This window comes from Balaenoptera acutorostrata, chromosome 6 (assembly GCF_949987535.1).
Source record: "Balaenoptera acutorostrata chromosome 6, mBalAcu1.1, whole genome shotgun sequence".
NCBI lineage: Eukaryota > Metazoa > Chordata > Mammalia > Artiodactyla > Balaenopteridae > Balaenoptera > Balaenoptera acutorostrata.
The window spans coordinates 103,805,641-103,827,472 of NC_080069.1; the positions used below are offsets into that span (position 1 = coordinate 103,805,641).

General features: G+C 39.4%; 1 protein-coding gene across 4 annotated transcripts in view; it reads right to left on the reverse strand.

Annotated features, from left to right (window-relative positions):
- Positions 1-21,832, reverse strand: part of SUSD1 (sushi domain containing 1) — a 154,741-nt gene that overhangs the window by 70,232 nt on the left and 62,677 nt on the right. For 3 of the 4 annotated variants that reach the window (XR_009008661.1, XM_057548764.1, XM_057548763.1), the window contains exons 9-10: positions 17,843-17,952; positions 14,560-14,752 (exon numbers count right to left, since the gene is read on the reverse strand). The exons of the other annotated variant lie outside the window; for it this stretch is intronic. Coding sequence is in view for 2 of the 3 variants with exons in the window: in XM_057548764.1 (XP_057404747.1) it covers positions 14,560-14,752; positions 17,843-17,952 (303 nt within the window). In the remaining variant the exon portion in view is untranslated. The remainder of the gene's footprint in view (positions 1-14,559; positions 14,753-17,842; positions 17,953-21,832) is intronic. 4 annotated transcript variants of the gene reach the window in all.

The following is a 21,832-nucleotide window of genomic DNA, read 5'->3' on the forward strand; positions in this document are numbered from 1 at the left end:
AGAATACTGTTAAAATATTTATCATTTTGTGGGAAAATATCACAAACAATGTTAAAATATTTAGTCTTTATTATCTTTTGTTTGGACTTCGATTCTGTGAACAGGAATCAGTTATGGGGAAAGTTTTATAAGGTCCCTGTAGATCTCAAATTATGCATGCTGTTAGAAAACCTGCCATCATAAGCCACCTCATCAGTTAGGCGTTCTACCAGGGAATAGAGGGAAAAAGTGGTCTGTTCCTTCTTTAGATTTTTTTTAAATTTACCAACACTATTTTAGAAGTGACTAAATGCATGCAGTCCTCTGCTAAAGAGAACAGAAAAACCAGTATTCTCTTGATCATAAATGATATGGTTTTAAAACCTCTAATTAGGAGCAACCTAAATAGACAGTTGGTTTTGCAGGGTAAATATCGTTGGAAAGAATGGCTACAAGTCAACTATTTTGAAAGCAAAGTTACTATTTTTATACCCCTCTATAGCTCTATAAATAGGGGTATCATTTTATTATCCTTTAGTTGTCCTTGATGTACATTTCAATTTGTCTTAGAAGGATATAACATAGTTTAAAGTTGGGAGTTTGTTATTTTGTTGAAATTTTTCTCAAGACAAGTTTGGTATCTAGTTACAACTACCATGAGATTTTCAAGCTAAAAGTATGTGGTCACATTATATGGAGAGGAACTGGGATTCAACCATGGAGAAGCAGATTCATACAATTCCCTTAGCTCAGCTCCCTAGTCTCGGCTCCACCTACTAACCGAGGTGGCCAGCCTTCTTTTCAGGCACAGATTCTTGTTATTCAACTGGCAACACAGACCAACTGCTCCCTTGGTACAGATGGAAGAGGATTGTCTGAAGCACAATGGCCCCATCATTTATCAAATCTGAGTTGAGAGAAACAATATTTAGGAAACATTGCTCGAAAAACATGGACTCCAGTCATTCCTCCAAATAATCTAAAATAACCTAATCCTACCCCTGAATCAAGCCAGGTCAGCAGAGCACAGGCATTTCTATGGAATCTTTCCTTGTCCACCCCACAATGAATTGTGCTTTCCTCAAATATAATGAGCCATGTTGAAGGATGATGTAAGAAACAGCATCATAAAATCCTCATAAAATGCTGCTCATACACGGAACTATTTATGAAACCCCCCAGAATCAGAAATTCCTATCTGATCATGGTGTTGAAAATAATTGTACTTCTCCCAAAAAACACTGCTTTGTTGTAACCTTATGGATAATATAATGGCTCCCTTTCTGACTGGATGGGTTGAAAACTTAAACCTAAACGTGTGAGCCACTAATGAACAAGTAAATAGGTTATAAGGATATGAACTATTCTTAGCTTTATCCGACATCTTTTTTTATGTCCCTGACTTTGTTTTCATTCTTCTTTAGGTTACCTATTTAACTTATTTTCTTTTATTTTATATACCTATGCAGGTCACTTAAAGTCCTTCCTAGAAAAAAGATGGGATATAAATTTAAAATTTTGTTTAAAAAAATTCTATATTTAATATTAATGTAATATCACAAAGGAAAAGATCAATAGATTGGACTGCTTAGAAATCTAAAAACATTACATGTCAAAAACACCATAAAGAGAATTAAAAGAAATGATAGACTCCCTCTTGCGAGAGCACCAGAATCACAACTGGCTGCTGGACAATCATTGACAGGAAGACCCTGGACTTCACCAAGGAGGATACCCCACGTCCAAGGACAGAGGAGAAGCCACAGTGAGACGGTAGGAGGGGCGCAATCAGAGTAAAATCAAATCCCATAACTGCTGGGTGGGTGACTCACAGACTGGCGAACACTTATACCACAGAAGTCCACCCACTGGAGTGAAGGTTCTGAGCCCCACGTCAGGCTTCCCAACCTGGGGGTCCGGCAACGGGAGGAGGAATTCCTAGAGAATCAGACTTTGAAGCCTAGTGGGAATTGATTGCAGGACTTCGACAGGACTGGGGGAAACAGAGACCCCACTCTTGGAGGGCGCACACGGAATAGTGTGTGCATCGGGACCCAGGGGAAGGAGCAGTGACCCCGGGGGAGACTGAACCAGATCTACCTGCTAGTGTTGGAAGGTCTCCTGCAGAAGCGGGGGGTGGCTCTGTTTCACCGTGGAGACAAGGACACTGGCAGCAGAAGTTCTGGGAAGTACTCCTTGGCATGAGCCCTCCCAGAGTCTGTCATTAGCCCCACAAAAGAGCCCACTTAGGCTCCAGTGTCGGGTTGCCTCAGGCCAAACAACCAACAGGGAGGGAACCCAGCCCCACCCATCAACAGTCAAGTGGATTAAAGTTTACTGAGCTCTGCCCACCAGAGCAACAGTCAGCTCTACCCACCACCAGTCCCTCCCATCAAGCCTCTTAGATAGCCTCATCCACCAGAGGGCAGACAGCAGAAGCAAGAAAAACTACAATCCTGCAGCCTGTGGACCAAAAACCACAGTTACAGAAAGACAGAGAAGATGAAAAGGCAGAGGGCTATGTACCAGATGAAGGAACAAGAAAAAACCCCAGAAAAACAACTAAATGAAGTGGAGATAGGCAACCTTCCAGAAAAAGAATTCAGAATAATGATAGTGAAGATGATCCAGGACCTCGGAATAAGAATGGAGGCAAAGATTGAGAAGATGCAAGAAATGATTAACAAAGACCTAGAAGAATTAAAGAACAAACAAACAGAGATGACCAATACAATAACTGAAATGAAAACTACACTAGAAGGAATCAATAGCAGAATAACTGAGGCAGAAGAACGGATAAGTGACCTGGAAGACAGAATGGTGGAATTCACTGCTGCAGAACAGACTAAAGAAAAAAGAATGAAAAGAAATGAAGACAGCCTAAGAGACCTCTGGGACAACATTAAACGCAACAACATTCGCATTATAGGGGTCCCAGAAGGAGAAGAGAGAGAGAAAGGACCAGAGAAAATATTTGAAGAGATTATAGTCGAAAACTTCCCTAACATGGGAAAGGAAATAGCCACCCAAGTCCAGGAAGCGCAGAGAGTCCCATACAGAATAAACCCAAGGAGAAACACGCCGAGACACATAGTAATCAAAGTGGCAAAAATTAAAGACAAAGAAAAATTACTGAAAGCAGCAAGGGAAAAACGACAAATAACATACAAGGGAACCCCCATAAGGTTAACAGCTGATTTCTCAGCAGAAACCCTGCAAGCCAGAAGGGAGTGGCATGATATACTTAAAGTGATGAAAGGGAAGAACCTACAACCAAGATTACTCTACCCAGCAAGGATCTCATTTAGATTTGATGGAGAAATCAAAAGCTTTACAGACAAGCAAAAGCTAAGAGAATTCAGCACCACCAAACCAGCTCTACAACAAATGCTAAAGGAACTTCTCTAAGTGGGAAACACAAGAGAAGAAAAGGACCTACAAAAACAAACCCAAAACAATTAAGAAAATGGTCATAGGAACATACATATCGATAATTACCTTAAACGTGAATGGATTAAATGCCCCAACCAAAAGACATAGACTGGCTGAATGGATACAAAAACAAGACCCATATATATGCTGTCTACAAGAGACCCACTTCAGACCTAGGGACACATACAGACTGAAAGTGAGGGGATGGAAAAAGATATTCCATGCAAATGGAAATCAAAAGAAAGCTGGAGTAGCTATACTCATATCAGATAAAATAGACTTTAAAATAAAGAATGTTACAAGAGACAAGGAAGGACACTACATAATGATCCAGGGATCAATCCAAGAAGAAGATATAACAATTATAAATATATATGCACCCAACATAGGAGCACCTCAATACATAAGGCAACTGCTAACAGCTATAAAAGAGGAAATCGACAGTAACACAATAATAGTGGGGGACTTTAACACCTCACTTACGCCAATGGACAGATCATCCAAAATGAAAATAAATAAGGAAACAGAAGCTTTAAATGACACAATAGACCAGATAGATTTAATTGATATATATAGGACATTCCATCCAAAAACAGCAGATTACACGTTCTTCTCAAGTGCACACGGAACATTCTCCAGGATAGATCACATCTTGGGTCACAAATCAAGCCTCAGTAAATTTAAGAAAATTGAAATCATATCAAGCATCTTTTCTGACCACAACGCTATGAGATTAGAAATGAATCACAGGGAAAAAAACGTAAAAAAGACAAACACATGGAGGCTAAACAATACGTTACTAAATAACCAAGAGATCACTGAAGAAATCAAACAGGAAATAAAAAAATACCTAGAGACAAATGACAATGAAAACACGACGACCCAAAACCTATGGGATGCAGCAAAAGCGGTTCTAAGAGGGAAGTTTATAGCTATACAAGCCTACCTAAAGAAACAAGAAAAATCTCAAGTAAACAATCTAACCTTACACCTAAAGAAACTAGAGAAAGAAGAACAAACAAAACCCAAAGTTAGCAGAAGGAAAGAAATCATAAAGATCAGAGCAGAAATAAATGAAATAGAAACAAAGAAAACAATAGCAAAGATCAATAAAACTAAAAGTTGGTTCTTTGAGAAGATAAACAAAATTGATAAGCCATTAGCCAGACTCATCAAGAAAAAGAGGGAGAGGACTCAAATCAATAAAATCAGAAATGAAAAAGGAGAAGTTACAACAGACACCGCAGAAATACAAAACATCCTAAGAGACTACTACAAGCAACTTTATGCCAATAAAATGGACAACCTGGAAGAAATGGACAAATTCTTAGAAAGGTATAACCTTCCAAGACTGAATCAGGAAGAAACAGAAAATATCAACAGACCAATCACAAGTAATGAAATTGAAACTGTGATTAAAAATCTTCCAACAAACAAAAGTCCAGGACCAGATGGCTTCACAGGTGAATTCTATCAAACATTTAGAGAAGAGCTAACACCCATCCTTCTCAAACTCTTCCAAAAAATTGCAGAGGAAGGAACTCTCCCAAACTCATTCTATGAGGCCACCATCACCCTGATACCAAAACCAGACAAAGACACTACAAAAAAAGAAAATTACAGACCAATATCACTGATGAATATAGATGCAAAAATCCTCAACAAAATACTAGCAAACAGAATCCAACAACACATTAAAAGGATCATACACCACGATCAAGTGGGATTTATCCCAGGGATGCAAGGATTCTTCAATATACGCAAATCAATCAATGTGATACACCATATTAACAAATTGAAGAAGAAAAACCATATGATCATCTCAATAGATGCAGAAAAAGCTTTTGACAAAATTCAACACCCATTTCTGATAAAAACTCTCCAGAAAGTGGGCATAGAGGGAACCTACCTCAACATAATAAAGGCCATATATGACAAACCCACAGCAAACATCATTCTCAATGGTGAAAAACTGAAAGCATTTCCTCTAAGATCAGGAACGAGACAAGGATGTCCACTCTCACCACTATTATTCAACATAGTTCTGGAAGTCCTAGCCACGGCAATCAGAGAAGAAAAAGAAATAAAAGGAATACAAATTGGAAAAGAAGAAGTAAAACTGTCACTGTTTGCGGATGACATGATACTATACATAGAGAATCCTAAAACTGCCACCAGAAAACTGCTAGAGCTAATTAATGAATATGGTAAAGTTGCAGGTTACAAAATTAATGCACAGAAATCTCTTGCATTCCTATACACTAATGATGAAAAATCTGAAAGAGAAATTATGGAAACACTCCCATTTACCACTGCAACAAAAAGAATAAAATATCTAGGAATAAACCTACCTAGGGAGACAAAAGACCTGTATGCAGAAAACTATAAGACACTGATGAAAGAAATTAAAGATGATACCAACAGATGGAGAGATATACCATGTTCTTGGATTGGAAGAATCAACATTGTGAAAATGAGTATACTACCCAAAGCAATCTACAGATTCAATGCAATCCCTATCAAATTACCAATGGCATTTTTTACGGAGCTAGAACAAATCATCTTAAAATTTGTATGGAGACACAAAAGACCCCGAATAGCCAAAGCAGTCTTGAGGCAAAAAAATGGAGCTGGAGGAATCAGACTCCCTGACTTCAGACTATACTACAAAGCTACAGTAATCAAGACAATATGGTACTGGCACAAAAACAGAAACATAGATCAATGGAACAAGATAGAAAGCCCAGAGATTAACCCACGCACCTATGGTCAACTAATCTATGACAAAGGAGGCAAAGATATACAATGGAGAAAAGACAGTCTCTTCAATAAGTGGTGCTGGGAAAACTGGACAGCCACATGTAAAAGAATGAAATTAGAATACTCCCTAACACCATACACAAAAATAAACTCAAAATGGATTAGAGACCTAAATGTAAGACTGGACACTATAAAACTCTTAGAGGAAAACATAGGAAGAACACTCTTTGACATAAATCACAGCAAGATCTTTTTCGATCCACCTCCTAGAGTAATGGAAATAAAAACAGAAATAAACAAGTGGGACCTAATGAAACTTCAAAGCTTTTGCACAGCAAAGGAAACCATAAACAAGACGAAAAGACAACCCTCAGAATGGGAGAAAATATTTGCAAATGAATCAACGGACAAAGGATTAATCTCCAAAATATATAAACAGCTCATTCAGCTCAATATCAAAGAAACAAACACCCCAATCCAAAAATGGGCAGAAGACCTAAATAGACATTTCTCCAAAGAAGACATACAGACGGCCACGAAGCACATGAAAAGAGGCTCAACATCACTAATTATTAGAGAAATGCAAATCAAAACTACAATGAGGTATCACCTCACTCCTGTTAGAATGGGCATCATCAGAAAATCTACAAACAACAAATGCTGGAGAGGGTGTGGAGAAAAGGGAACCCTCTTGCACTGTTGGTGGGAATGTAAATTGATACAGCCACTATGGAGAACAATATGGAGGTTCCTTAAAAAACTAAAAATAGAATTACCATATGACCCAGCAATCCCACTACTGGGCATATACCCAGAGAAAACCGTAATTCAAAAAGACACGTGCACCCGAATGTTCATTGCAGCACTATTTACAATAGCCAGGTCATGGAAGCAACCTAAATGCCCATCAACAGACGAATGGATAAAGAAGTTGTGGTACATATATACGATGGAATATTATTCAGCCATAAAAAGGAACGAAATTGAGTCATTTGTTGAGAAGTGGATGGATCTAGAGACTGTCATACAGAGTGAAGTAAGTCAGAAAGAGAAAAACAAATATCGTATGTTAATGCATGTATGTGGAACGTAGAAAAATGGTACAGATGAGCCAGTTTGCAGGGCAGAAGTTGAGACACAGATGTAGAGAATGGACATATGGACACCAAGGGGGGAAAACTGCGATGAGGTGGGGATGGTGATGTGCTGAATTGGGCGATTGGGATTGACATGTATACACGGATGTGTATAAAACTGATGCCTAATAAGAACCTGCAGTATAAAAAAACAAACAAAACAACTAATACTAAACTTTCATTGGGTTATTTGTATGGAAATATGTTAATATAAATGTTTCAGACATTACATGAAATTTCTAAAAATCTTATATTTGTATTTGTATGGAAATATGTATGGAAATATGTTAATATAAATGTTTCAGACAGTACATGAAATTTCTAAAAATCTTATATTTGTATTTGTATGGAAATATGTATGGAAATATGTTAATATAAATGTTTCAGACATTACATGAAATTTCTAAAAATCTTATATTTGTATTTGTATGGAAATATGTATGGAAATATGTTAATATAAATGTTTCAGACATTACATGAAATTTCTAAAAATCTTAAAAAAAAAAAAAAAAAAAAAAAAAAAAAGAAATGATAAAACAGGAGAAATATTTGACACAAATATTAAACTCTTACTATATGAATAAGTTGTATATATCAATAAGAACACAAAATTGAATAGATAAATGAAATAATGATGGTAAATAGATCAGTCAAGAAATTTGGATGTTGAAATAAATGAATTTGAAGGAACTTAAAATTGCTTTCCTAACATAGACTCCTAGAACTAGAATGGACCTTTCCTGATCAACCCTCTAACATTACAGAGGTCATGTGTGTTCAAGGCTGCTATTTACCTGTCTTCCCATTTTTATAAAGGAAAGGACAATTTTGGCCTCTCTCCACTCCCTACTCACTAATCCTCAAGGAATGAACAGTAAATATGTAATCTGACAGGTAAGAAGGAGACTACTATTCCTTAGGTCACATTTCCTAGTGGATGGAGTTCATACATTACAGGTCACTGCCCAAAAAAGATGCAGATTTTTGCTCTCTGGGACCTGCCTGCGCTTAGGCACAAGGGGCATGTGTATCTCCAGTCTCCAAGAGGTAAGTAACCGGTCTTTGCCCACTCCCTCTCCTCAGATCTTCAGCCTAAGACTGGGTGGGTAAGCCAGGCAAGGTCCCCGTGCAGATCCAACTGCCCATACTTCCATGGGGAGAGGCAGTAGAAAACCCCATTTGGCCATTTCTAAGCCTCATTCTCCAATATAACTTTTAGTACTAGAAACTGTGTTAGGGGTAGTTCCTGGGAACTTGCTCAGGCAATAAAGCTGATACTTCCCTTCTCATTTGTCAGCCTGCAGGAAGAAGGGGTAAGATTCAGTCTCTCTCCCCTGCAACATGTGAATACACTGAGTGGGACTCTGAATTTATATAAAGAGAGGAGCCGCCACCGGGGAGCAAAGCACCATCGGGGAAGATGGAGGCTCTCGGTCTCTATAGCTGGAACTGCAAGAATAGATGAGGTAGATATTCGATTACCAGGAAAACTTCACAAATCAGGCAAAACACACAGGTTTCTTAGGCATGAGCACTTGGAATTATTTTGGTTATCACTTTTTTTTTTTTTTTTTGGTCTTTCTCTTTATCGGGTCTTTTCTTTCAAGTGAGGGCTTTAAATTGCCCAGAAGTAGCTAAGGTCTATGTGGTTAGAGCAGTGCTGCTCAAATTATGGTCTGGCAGCATCAGCAAGGCCTGGGACTTGCTAGAAATGAAAATCTGGGGTCTCCACTCCAGGCCTGCTGAATCTGAACCTCTAGCATGGAGCCCAAGGACCTGTGCTTTAATAAGCTCTCCAGTTGATTCTTTGTTCGCTAACATTTGAGAAGCACAAAGAGAGCATTAGTGGAAGATTTTGATAGATTTCAGAAAGCATTTGGGGGAGCCTGACATTAGCAGACAACAGGAGATTAGCTGCCCAAAACTCTGTCCCTCTTTATCTTGTTCAGAAGAAAGAGATCTGAGAAAAGACTGAATCCATGGTTGGTCTACAGGCTCAGGAGTCACTCCAACACCACAGGCTCTCAAATTGCTCTGGATTGTTTTACAGAGCCCCAGACTGGGGATTCTACACCAGGGATTCTTCTTGGGTGGAGAGGATAAAATCCAGTGGGATTTTACAAACTCAAGTGCTGGGAAGGAGTCATAAAAGGTGTAGGCCTAGAACCCTCTGTTTCTAAAGATGAGATTTGCCCAGCCTCTGAAAAAGGAATGAAATCAGTTTACAAAACAGGTTTTGATCTTGCAAATGGGACAAGATTAGGAGAGAATGGAATAAAGTGAAGGAAAGCACACCAAGGAGGAGAAGAAAATTTGAAATCATATTAGCCCAGCTAGAAAACTATGACAAGGAAAAGGAGCTATATCTAAACATAACTGTTCTAAAGAGATTAGAAAAGTAGAAATATTTACTAAGTCAGGGAAATGGCTGAAAATCATCAAAGAGAAGAATAAAGGGACTATTTTGGAGAACAAACTAAAATGACCCCCCAAAAAGGGTACCCAGAGTCAGGTATTATTCTATCAAAAAGGATCCTCTTACAGTTTTAAATAGGGAACCCAGAGTAGGCATTAATGGAGAACTCTTTAATAACTGGAGTTGTGGTGCTATGTAGTTACAGAAAATGTGGACATATTTAAAAAGAGAAATACTAGAAGGATCAGTGTAGAATTCTTCAGGTATCATTAAATGAATTCCAAGGTGGCATTGTCCTTACAGGTGAAAGAGAGGGTATAGCCCAGGCTATAAGGAAGCCTGCCTGGGAAATGCAAGGATTTAGAACTTGAAAAGAAGGAACAGAAAAGCAGAGAAATGTTAAGGAGGATCCAGGGAGCATGACCCTTGATCAGAGCTGAGGTTATAGGCTGAACTGAATGAAAATAAATATCTCCTAATAAAAGGGAAGGTGGGCAGAATTTACCTGAACACTGGGTGAACGGGGCACCATTCTTGCTCTATAGAGACCTCACAGGCAGAATCGAAAGTAACATGTTGGGGCTTCCCTGGTGGCGCAGTGGTTGAGAATCTGCCTGCCAATGCAGGGAACACGGGTTCGAGCCCTGGTCTGGGAAGATCCCACATGCCGCGGAGCAACTAGGCCCGTGAGCCACAACTACTGAGCCTGCGCGTCTGGAGCCTGTGCTCCGCAACAAGAGAGGCCGCGGCAGTGAGAGGCCCGCGCACCGCGATGAAGAGTGGCCCCCGCTCTCCGCAACTGGAGAAAGCCCTCACACAGAAACGAAGACCCAACACAGCCAAAAATATAAATAAATAAATTAATTAATTTAAAAAAAACCCTGTCCTTTAAAAAAAAAAAAGAAAGTAATATGTTAGGAGAACAAAAATGTAAGTATGAAAACAAAAAGCAAATATAGAGAAGGAAAGTACTAAGACCAAGCAAATGTATTAGCCAGGCCTGGGGAGGAAGAAGGAACAGAAACAGCTGGCATGGAAGGTTGAAAGCTTACTACTCAGCTGGCCTGCCGGAGCAGTAGGAATACTTAGAAGGACCTGGAACACTGGAGGATTATCTCTCCCGATGCAGAAAAGGAAATGGTGGCAGGAAAGAATGCTTCAGTTCTCATCAAAGAAGCACAGGCAGTTCAGGTCTCAGAAATTCAGTTCTAAGGAAAGGTGGGGCTTGGGTGAAAAACCACTAAAACTAGGGGACTTCCTAGACCTCATTAGACCAGTGAAAACACAGGTTCCAGAAACTCAACAGCAGCTCAAGGATTAGCTGAGGGTAATACTCCAGGGAAGACAAGGGAAACCTCCTAATCAGGAAGCAGGACTCAGAAGCAAGGCATTCAATAATAGGAAGCCACGTTGCTCAGAATTAAAACAATACTTAGGATCTTTCTGGGGATAGAGAACTTCCGAGAAAACAGCAGGAAACTGGGAGTGTGAAGGAGGCAGGCATGCAAGACAATGCACTTCTTTTTTTTTTTTTTTTTTTAGTTAAATATGAGTTTATTGCAGTACTTTTCTCCTCATTTGGCATGTTCCCTCCTTCTTTTTTGTTGTTGTGGTATAATTAATTTACAATGTTGTGTCAGTTTCAAGTGTATGATTCAGGTATACAATTTTACATATATATCTATTCTTTTTCAGATTCTTTCCCATTATAGGTTATTACAAGATATTGAGTATAGTTCCCTGTGCTATACAGTAGGTCCTTGTTGTTTACCTACCTTATATACAGTAGTGTGTATAGGTTAATCCCAAACTCCTAATTTATCTCTCCCCCTGCCCTCCCGCTATCCACCCCCCCAGCAACCATAAGTTTGTTTTCCATGTCTGTGAGTCCATTTCTGTTTAAGACAGTGCATTTCACTTGAAGAGTTTCCTACTATAAATATGGGATGTCCTGCTCACAAAGAAAGGAGGCTCTTTCACTACACAGATCAAGATCTTCAGCAATGGTGGAGGGTAGGTAGAAAAAGGGCTCAAAGGAGACATGAAAATAAAAGGTTCTAAATACTTGGGATAGACACCAAGAAAGACCTGGAACCACCATTGGCAAAGTTCCAAAATTTTCAAAAAGCATACATTTCTTTCCCTCACAACAGATGGGAAGCCTGGTGTCAGACTGAATCCAATAACCTCAAGAGAAGAGATTTCCCAAATTAAGTTGAAATTCACAGGGGGTGGACTTCAGACAGCTGAGTAACCTATAGAGGCTGTCACATCACATGCTACATTATATGCACTACTGATAATCTGGGGTCCACATTGCAAAGGATGAGGTAACGATAGTCTCACTTTCTGAACTTGACACCATGGCCCCCTCGTTATACTCAAGCTAGAGACCTCATCTCCCACCACTTTCTCCAGCTCACTCTGCTCCAGCCACGCTGGCTCCCTTGATGTTCCCAGAACATGCCAAGGACATGTTCCCCCCCACTTCCTTCAGACCTGTGCTTACGTGTCTCTTTATAATAGAGGCCTTCCCTGACCATCAATTGCCACTCCCTTTGCCAAGCTTTATTCTTCATCTTACCACTTAGCCCCACCTAACATCTGATATATTTCCTTACTCGTTTATCTGTCTCCTCTCCAACCTCCTGACTCCAACCCCATGACAGCTGAGTCTGTTTTATTGCTGCTACATTGTCAGCTATCAGAACCTGCCTGACACACAGTAGATAAGAAATGAACATTTATTAAACGAATGTATTTACACACCCATGGCATTTGAAGTTTTTGCTCACGGTCCAAGGTTGAAAAAAGCAAGGTGGGTCTAGACTGACTTATGCACTAGGTTCTAGGAACAAAATTTTCCTTTTTTTCTTTTTAAGCACCAAATATTTAGTAAAAAGCAGTAGATGTACTGATTAAAAATGAGGGCCCTGGAGCCAGAATGCCTGTATTCAAATCCCAGTTGTACATCTCACTAAGTGTGTGATCTTGGGCAAGTTGCTTACCTTCTCTGTGCCTCATGATCTTTAATCTGTAAAACGGGAATAAAATAATGCCTTCCTCAAAAGGTTGGGTAGGTTTGGGTTGACCGGAGGATAGCACTTGAAAAACACCTGGACATCTTCAGTGCTCAATAAACAAAGCTAGTATTGTCATCATCATTATTATGTAATAGGAACCATTCTAAACATTTTACTTGCATTACGTCACGTACGAATCACTCAGAAGGTAACTGAGGCCCAGGTGCAAGAAGAACGTATCTAAGCCATTGGCTTTTCTTTTTTAATTGAGATGAAATTCACACAACATAAAATTAACCACTTTAAAGTATACAATTCAGTGATATTTAGTACACTCACAGTGTTGTATAACTATCACATAACTTTGCTTTTCTAAGTTTTGTATCTCTGGGACTCATGTTGAGAAATGGGACAATGAAATTTGGAATAAGATTAATTCAACTTTGGAGGTACCTAAGAAGTAACATCTACTACAAAAAAAAAGATTTATAGGATGTAACAGCTAGAACACACTCTCTGTCTCAGGGAGGCCACTCTAACGGAGGCTTAGCAGAGAAGGCACTGGGGAGGAAAGAACCTGGGACTTGAGTGCCTTTACATGTTAATTTACAAGGAGAGGTGGGTGTTATTTTTAGACTTTAATTTCTCTGAGGATTTAATAATTGGAGGAAATGCATATTCAAATTGTGAGCATTATTCTGTAGCCAGAAATGTATGTGGGGGCTAGGTTTATGCTGTCAGGAGGTCTTCATCGTGCAACCTCTGCTGATACAAGGCACAATCTAAGATGAAAAATACAGTAAAGAGTGAATTTTCAGCCTCCGGTGTTGCATGGCCCTCATCTGTATCTACTGCATTTCAGAACCTTCCAAGTACAAAGACCAACGTGCCCACTACTGACCCACAAAGATCAGTCGGTGAACAGGATAAAGGCCTCAGGAAGGTAGGAGCAAGACCTATCTTATTCTACTGTTTTCTTTCAATGGTTGCCCATAAATTTGTCCGTTAAACCCAACTGATGAGGGACTTCCCTGGTGGCACAGTGGTTAAGACGCCACGTTCCCAATGCAGGGGGCCCAGGTTCCATCCCTGGTCAGGGAGCTAGATCCCACATGCATGCGGCAACTAAGAGTTTGCATGCCACAACTAAGGAGCCCGCGAGCCACAACTAAGACCCAGCACAACCAAATAAATAAATATTTTTTTTAAAAAAAGCAACCCAACTGATAAAAGAACAAAAGAAATGGTAGAGACTTCTGCATCCCTCCCCACTAGGGAGGGCTGTGGAGTTGACACAGCCGCCTCTATTTGGCTTCCTTGCAAGCAACAGGAGAAGGAGCCTGACCTGCTTTAGGCCACTGTTCTCTGTGTCAGGTTAATGTGCTCGTACGGCGCTGTCAGGAGGCCTCCTTGTCCTACCCATGTCCAACACACTGCAGCTCACGTTTCTGATCTCCTGGAAGTTAGTTCTAGTTGCCCATAATGACTGCCCTTAGGGTTCAGCTGTCTTAAATTTGAGGTGAGAGATAGGAAGCCTTACAGTATTCGCAATCCATCACTCCTAGGAATTCCTGAGTAAAGCAGTCCACTCCTGGTCTGTACCGTCTCTGAGCCAGAACCCAAGTGGGAAAGGGGAGAGGTGGTAAGATTCAGGGAGCCTGTGCCCCAGAAAACATTAGTAGTTTGTTAGAACTAGAACCCAGGTCTCTTGACTCTGAGACTATCATTCTTTATGCTGCCCCATGTTGTACAGTTCAATACACATATTTAACTTGTTGTCTTGAGATACCAACAGAAAGACATCTACACCCACCTGCTGGTGCGGTTGTTATTGTTATTTGCACTGAGTGCTGCTCGGGAGATCCCAGGAGGGTGACATTCACTGTGTACTCAGTTGCTGGATACAGATCTAAACACACCACTGCGGTTTGTTCCCTCGTTGTGAAGTTAAATGATGTTGCGTGATAAAAATTATGCAGATACCGCCTTTGACCTAGAACTTTAAACTGTCGTGAGATTAAAAGAAAGTGATGCATTAAATTCATTTGGCTTGCAAAATGGAAAGAAAACAGGAAGGTTCCTTCTACTTGTCCTCACCCACACAGAATTATTTTTAATACAATAGCAGGCTAAACTGGACAAGAATTTTACAAAGCTACCCTACGTACCCTATTCAACCTCCCTCTCAACCAGCTATAAGACTAAACTTAAAATGCATAACTACATCTCAGAAGGACAAAATGTCAGTCTATTCTAAAGTAACCCCTTGAGCCTTCCCAGGTGAAGGAGACTGTACTGGAGTTACTGGGCAAAATTCTTTTCATTTCTTTTCATTCATAAGGAATCCATAGATAAGCCTCATGGAACAGACTTTTTACACTGTATGAGGACTACCCCAAATTATGCATTCAAAGCAACTGAGTCACGGTACTTCACTGGAGCCTTCCTATTAGAGTTCTGGGAAACAGTTTTTGGTCCACAGAGTCATCACACACACTGGTAACCCAATAATGCTCTAACCACTGCCAACTCAAGATGTATGTATAATACAGGGATTTATAAGAGAAAAAAAAAAAAAAACATGTGAAGGTCCCAGAAGTAATACGATCAGCTCTTGATCAATCAATGTGTTTTAACTGGATGTACATGTTTTTAGTGTTTCCTTTGATGTTTGTGTCATTGGCTATTCCACCCTCTACCCTTCTTCATCACTGTCATTCTTCCACAGACATCCAAGACCCTGGCTCATTTGGGAGATTCCTCTCTCCCCCAATTCCTAGCATTCTCTTGGGTAACATAAAGGTCCTTATAGGTAAGCCATCGAAACTTGGCCTCAGAGTTGCTTGAGTTCAGGGCTGTGAAGTTCCTCCACTCCGCTTCAGCTACCCACATCCACCGCTACGTCCTCGACTGTCATCCTCTGAGTTGCTCCACCAAGATCTCACAATTCCTTGTTCTTCTGGACCACTCATTCCCACTCAGTCTGTCTCTCTCAGGAAATCCCCCAAGATTTCCTCACTCAAGATTTTCTACCAATATTTTAACACCCCCATCCTCATCTTCCCACCTATCTTGGATACCATTGTCTATCACTTCCACCATTCTCTTTGCCTGATACCCTCAACACCCTTGCCACTTTGTTCTCAATTTCACCCATTCTTGAAAACTCAAAGCCCTGGGCCAATCCAGATGTTTGACTTCACCACTTCTGCATTCAGACTGCTGCCCTCTGCTGGAGAAAAACCTCACAACTATGGAGGCTGCATTTCTATACAAAGTCAGTCTCATCCTAAACTACACGTAGTTCAGTCTATAAACAAAAAATTACTTTCTAGTTAACAAACTTTGGATCACACTGTCTGTACAATTTTATAATATAGTCCTTTTACTTAACAACATATTAGAAAGTTTTTCTCTATCATTAATTCATTCTATAAATAGACAGACTGCCTATTATTTGCCAGCCAGAGTATACAGTGTTGGTTATACAATAGTAAATAAGATACAGGTCCTAACCTCAAGGAACTCACAGGTAAGTATCTAGGCAAATAAAATACCCAGGGATAAGTGTTATAATACATGAAGCTGGAGGAGTACCCAGGAGGGACACCTGACCCTCCTCTTTGGGGATCAGGGAAGGCTTCCTCATTTAATTGTGCACTGAAAGAGAAATTAGCATTAACCAGGTGAGTTGGGGATGTGAAAAGTAAGGGTAGGAAAAACAATTCAGAGCAGGGACAGCGTTTGGGGGAGGAGGTCAATGAAGGCCTCCCACCAGGGAGATGACTGAGCTGAGTCATTGAACTCTTTAATCATTTTAGTGTAGGACATGAAGTGAGAATCATTTATCTTCTTAACCAAGTAGTTAACCAGTTGTCCCAGAACCATTTATTTCTGTACCCATTCGAAAAATCATCTTTGTTTTATATTAAGTTATTTGGGTACCTGAATATATTTCTAGGTCCAGTGTTCTTTCCAATATTAAAATTTGAATATTTCACTCACCTGCTTAAAATCCTTCAGTGCCTCCATATAGACATAAAAAATAAGATCCAAGCTTAAAAGTACAGGGTACAGGGATGATCACTATCCAGATTTTTGCCTCATCTCCTCCTACTCCCCCTTGCTTTCTCTGTTCCCCAAGAAAGCCACATTCTCAATTATCCAATAAGCTATTTGACTTGCCCACACTGCCCTTCTTCACCTCATCCAACATCTTTTATCTGGTTAATTCCTACTTACTGTTTATGACTCTGCAATGTTTTTGCTTCTTGTTAAAAAAATTGTACCTGGACATGGAGACTTCCCTGGTGGGCCAGTGGTTAAGACTCCACGCTCCCAATGCAGGGGGCCCAGGTTTGATCCCTGGTCAGGGAACTAGATCCTGCATGCTGCAACTAAGACTCAGCGCAGCCAAATAAATATATTTTTTTTTAAATTGTACCTGGACATATATACACATACATACAGTCTCCTATTCCATTTATTTACTTTTTATCAAAGCTCTCATTACACCATATCGTAGTTGTCTGTTTACTTGTATGTTTATATTAGTTCAAATAGAACTTCCAGGTCCTAATACATGATATTCTTTTGGTAAATGGTTAATGAATTAATTCTAATTTAATACTTACTTAGTCTACTCTCTGCCAGATGATTTGCTAGGCACTAAAAATGATACAAAAATAATAAATTTCAGTTCCTGCCTGAATATACTTATAATTTTACTTGAGATTTGTGATGTTTATAAATTCAAGTTAAGTGAGGACCAAGAGCCCTGCAATAAGTTTCTTAAAAACCCACATCCGTGTGTGAATTTGATGACAAAATAAGCTGCAACTATAAATGAACCAAAATAAAATATAATACATGTGAAATACCAGACAGAGAAAATGATAGCAAATCACCCAATAGTGTCTTCCTTCAATTTAGTCCCTCACTTGCAGCCATCTCACATTCATCTCTAGAAACAAAAATCAAACAATCTAGATGTTCATTCCATTAGTGTTTTTAAATACTCTGGATCCCCACTTGGAGAGCACCCAAATTTTTAAGTGACACAATTCATTAACGAATAGCATAAGAGATCTTCTTACTTGGTACATTCGTTCTGATCCAACTTTCCTAGAATGCCTGTTCAATTTCAAACAAGCTTCATTATGTACTGAAATATTGAAAATCCTGTCATCTTCTAAGAGATCATCACCTAAAAGATAAGAGAGAACACAGGGAAAGGTTGCATCTTCTTAGCAAAACATACCATGGCCAAGGACAGCTGAAACTGAGAGCCAACAGAGTGTTTAACAGCAGAAGCATCAAATCTGGCTTCAAGTCCTAGCTCTACAACTTCTTAATTGCATGACCTTAGCTAAGTCACCTAACCCCTCTGAACCTCAGTTTCCTTATTTGTGGAATCAAGTAATCAGGTTTGCTTTTCTTATATCATAGGCTGTTGAATCAAATGAAATAATGCATATTTTAAAACTGTTGTAAACTAACAAGGCTGTGAGATTTTTAGAGAGTTAATTCTATCACTTGGATGGCCCATAAGTAAAACGTCATGAAGGTAAGTATATCAATAGCCAGAAAGTCTAAGAATAAGGAAAAAGCTGAATAAAAGTCAAAGGTCAGGGATTAGAACTCTCAGAGCAGGTGTTTCCAACCTAGAAGATGACCAGAAAGTAGATGACCAGGCAAGATGTTTATTCTCACAGCAGACAGTATTTCAAGAGCTACTCAGATGAGGCAATTAAATAATCAGAGAGCTGATATATTTGCATCGCTATATAGAAAAAAAGTCATTTCATGCCTCCTACAGCCTAATTCATTCCTTCGATGTTCTATTTCCTTAATGCAGGAAACGAAAAAGAAGAAGAAGAAGAAGAAATTTGTTACTAATGAATTAAAGAACCCACAGAGAGTCTAATAGTACCATGGCTAATTTTCAAGGAAAAGCAAATTTCCTAACAAACAGGTCTGTACATTTTCTACAAATGAGAAAAAGTTAAATGTCTACAAGAGAGAAGCTTTTTATTACTATAAGATAGTTATATTTCTCCCACGGGAGTCTTTGCTACCTAAGAAGTAATAATGATAACAATAAATTATTCTACTCAAAATTGGAATTGTCCACAGCATTTTAAATATCACCGACATAGGCAGCACCAGGCAATTAGCTGTGGGAGAAAATATTCTTGGTTAGCTCTAACTGGAAAATGTAAAATATGGTTATGAGAGAGAATTTGAAGACCTATCACAATGTGCTCTCTGTTATCTTCATAGCTTTCATTTTCAAGATTTCATAAGGACACCAGAAACAAAAATTTCCCCATGTACGCACATGATTTTGAGGTATACCAAATATATGTACGTGAGAAATACCACATATAGTATATGTCTGTACACAAACAGAGCATAAAGCAGAAGTATTGTCTGCAGAGTTCCCATCTCAATACGATTTTCCCACCTATAGCCATTATAGTCTGAAAACAAAGGCATCTGGCTCCCACTTCCCACCTCCAACCCTGACAGAAGTGACTGAGAATAGTGGAAATGGGTCAAAATTTGCATCTGGGTTGGAAAGAAGGATTGACTGCCATCCATAAGGCAGAAACATGAAGATATTTCTGCTTAGCACAATGTGGAAGAGACTAGGTAAAGAAAGATGCTGAGAGCTCTATGCAACATGCCTTCCAAGCAAAGGAGCAGGGTTCCAAAATCTCAAAGGAAGGAATAGGGGAGGACTGGTGCCCATAGAGGTAGGGGCTGGAAGCAAGGACAGGCCACAGGACTGCTCCAGCTGGAGCCATTTAGCCTGGGGGTTCCCAATCCTACATGCACATCAACCTCACCCAGACATGGCAGATCTAAAGTAAAGCTTGGACGTGACGTCTGTGGGGTTTTGTTTTTTTTTTTTTTTACTTCACCAGGCAATTCTGATAGGCACCCAGGGTTATATACTCTGCTATCACTATTTCTACTTCTAATAATAATAATAATAATAGCCTTTCCTTAGCACAATGGAGATCAGTAACAGGGAAGGACTTCTAAGGGGAGGCCTAGGGACATGGAGGTTCCACCTGACAGACAGCCTGGGTCGGCAAAAGGAGAGACTTGGTTCCTTCCTGCCTCTGTAGGCTATAGCACCATAATGAAGCCAGGCAGTGCTGAGCTGGCCCAAGAGCTACAGCTTCACCACTCAAGATAGCAAAGTGCTCAGAAATAAAACTCAGGGCAGTAGGTTTTCTCACAGCTGCTGTCCAAAGGATACTGGATCATCCAACCAGCAGGAAATCCTTCAAGATGAGATCTGAGATAAGCATACCAATATTATCCAATAAAAAGTAAGATCAAAGGGAATGCCATCCATTTTATTATGAGGGAAATATCAAACCTAAATAAAACTTTTATCTTCCAAGGATAAATAATATAGAAAGGGGGGGGAAAGCCTATGAAATGATTTTACAAAGAAGAAGAGGGAGATCGCACCTAGAAGGCAAAGAATGAACACTGTTGAAAAAAAATAGTGAGCAAAATAATGGTAAAATTCAGCAACATCTGTTCTGTACTTTCAGTAAAAAAATTTTAAAGATGATTCAAACAGATTAAGGATGAGATGGTAAGAGAATATGATAGCAGAGAGGAAGCTGGTTGAGAGAGGCAGAAATAAAAAGGGAACTAGAAGAGACAAAAAACAAAAAGAAATGAAAGTGCAACAACAGAATTTAAAGTGCATCAGAAATGTCAATGCAGGGACTTCCCTGGTGGTGCAGTGGTTAAGAATCCGCCTGCCAATGCAGGGGACACAGGTTCGAGCCCTGGTCCGGGAAGATCCCACATGCCATGGAGCAACTAAGCCCCTGTGTACCACAACTACTGAGCCTGAGCTCTAGAGACCGTGAGCCACAACTACTGAGCCCGCGTGCCACAACTACTGAAGCCCACGCACCTAGAGCCCATGCTCCGCAACAAGAGAAGCCACCGCAATGAGAAGCCCATGCACCACAACAAAGAGTAGCCCCCACTTGCCGCAACTAGAGAAAGCCTGTGTCAAGCAACGAAGACCCAACACAGCCAAAAAATTAATTAACTAATTAATTAATTAATCTTTTAAAAAAAGAAATAGTGCATATATGAATAAATGCATATAGAGAACAAACTTGCTACATACTCACAGAAGGCAAAGGAAAAAGGCATGGATATAAAAAAAAGAGAAAATAGAAGACCAATGCAGACAGACAAGGAATTCCACATAGGAGTATTTGAAGAGCAAAAACAAACAAACAAAAACAATAATCAGAGATTTAATGAAAGAAAATATTCCTAATGTGTAGATAGATTGAAATTTGAAGATCCAAAAACTCACAGGGTACTAGGAAAACTTTGTGAAAAACATTAACATGTATATAACCCATGACTGAAATTTCATGAAAGAAAGGACTCATGTCTCATTCACTATTGAATTCCCGATGCCTAAAACAATGTCAAACACATAGTAAGTGGTCAAAACATTTACCATGTGCATGAGTAAATGATTAAAGTCTTGAACTTCACACGTAAAGAAAGCTTCTATGATATCCAGGCTGAAAAATCAGATTGTCTACATAGGATTTTTTTTTTTTAATCACACCTTCAAATTCCTCTTTCAAAACTTTAAATTCCTAAAGCCAATGTGAAATGCCACCAGAATTCTGACAACAAAGGTTTTGGCCCAAGAATTTTATCTTCAATCAAGTTCCTATTCACTTGTGAAGACAACAAAAGGATGTTCTCAGATAATCCTGGGCTCAGAAAGTATCCCATTCCTCAGTAAGAAGATAGAAATCACTGTGCAGAGAGAGAAATAAAAATACAGAGAAAGATAGAGATGTTTTGGTATGAAAGAACTGGCAGTAAACACTGAAACTATTAAAACATATACCTATTTAAATAATTGTTATGAATATTGCTATAAATTAATATAAAAATGAATCCTTTAAAGATGTAGTACATGTTAAAAATAATTAAAAATAAGAAGCTGGCAATAAAATGCTGTATTAAACCAATAACATAAGGGAAGCAAAAGGGGAAGGAATAAAAGGAAGTAA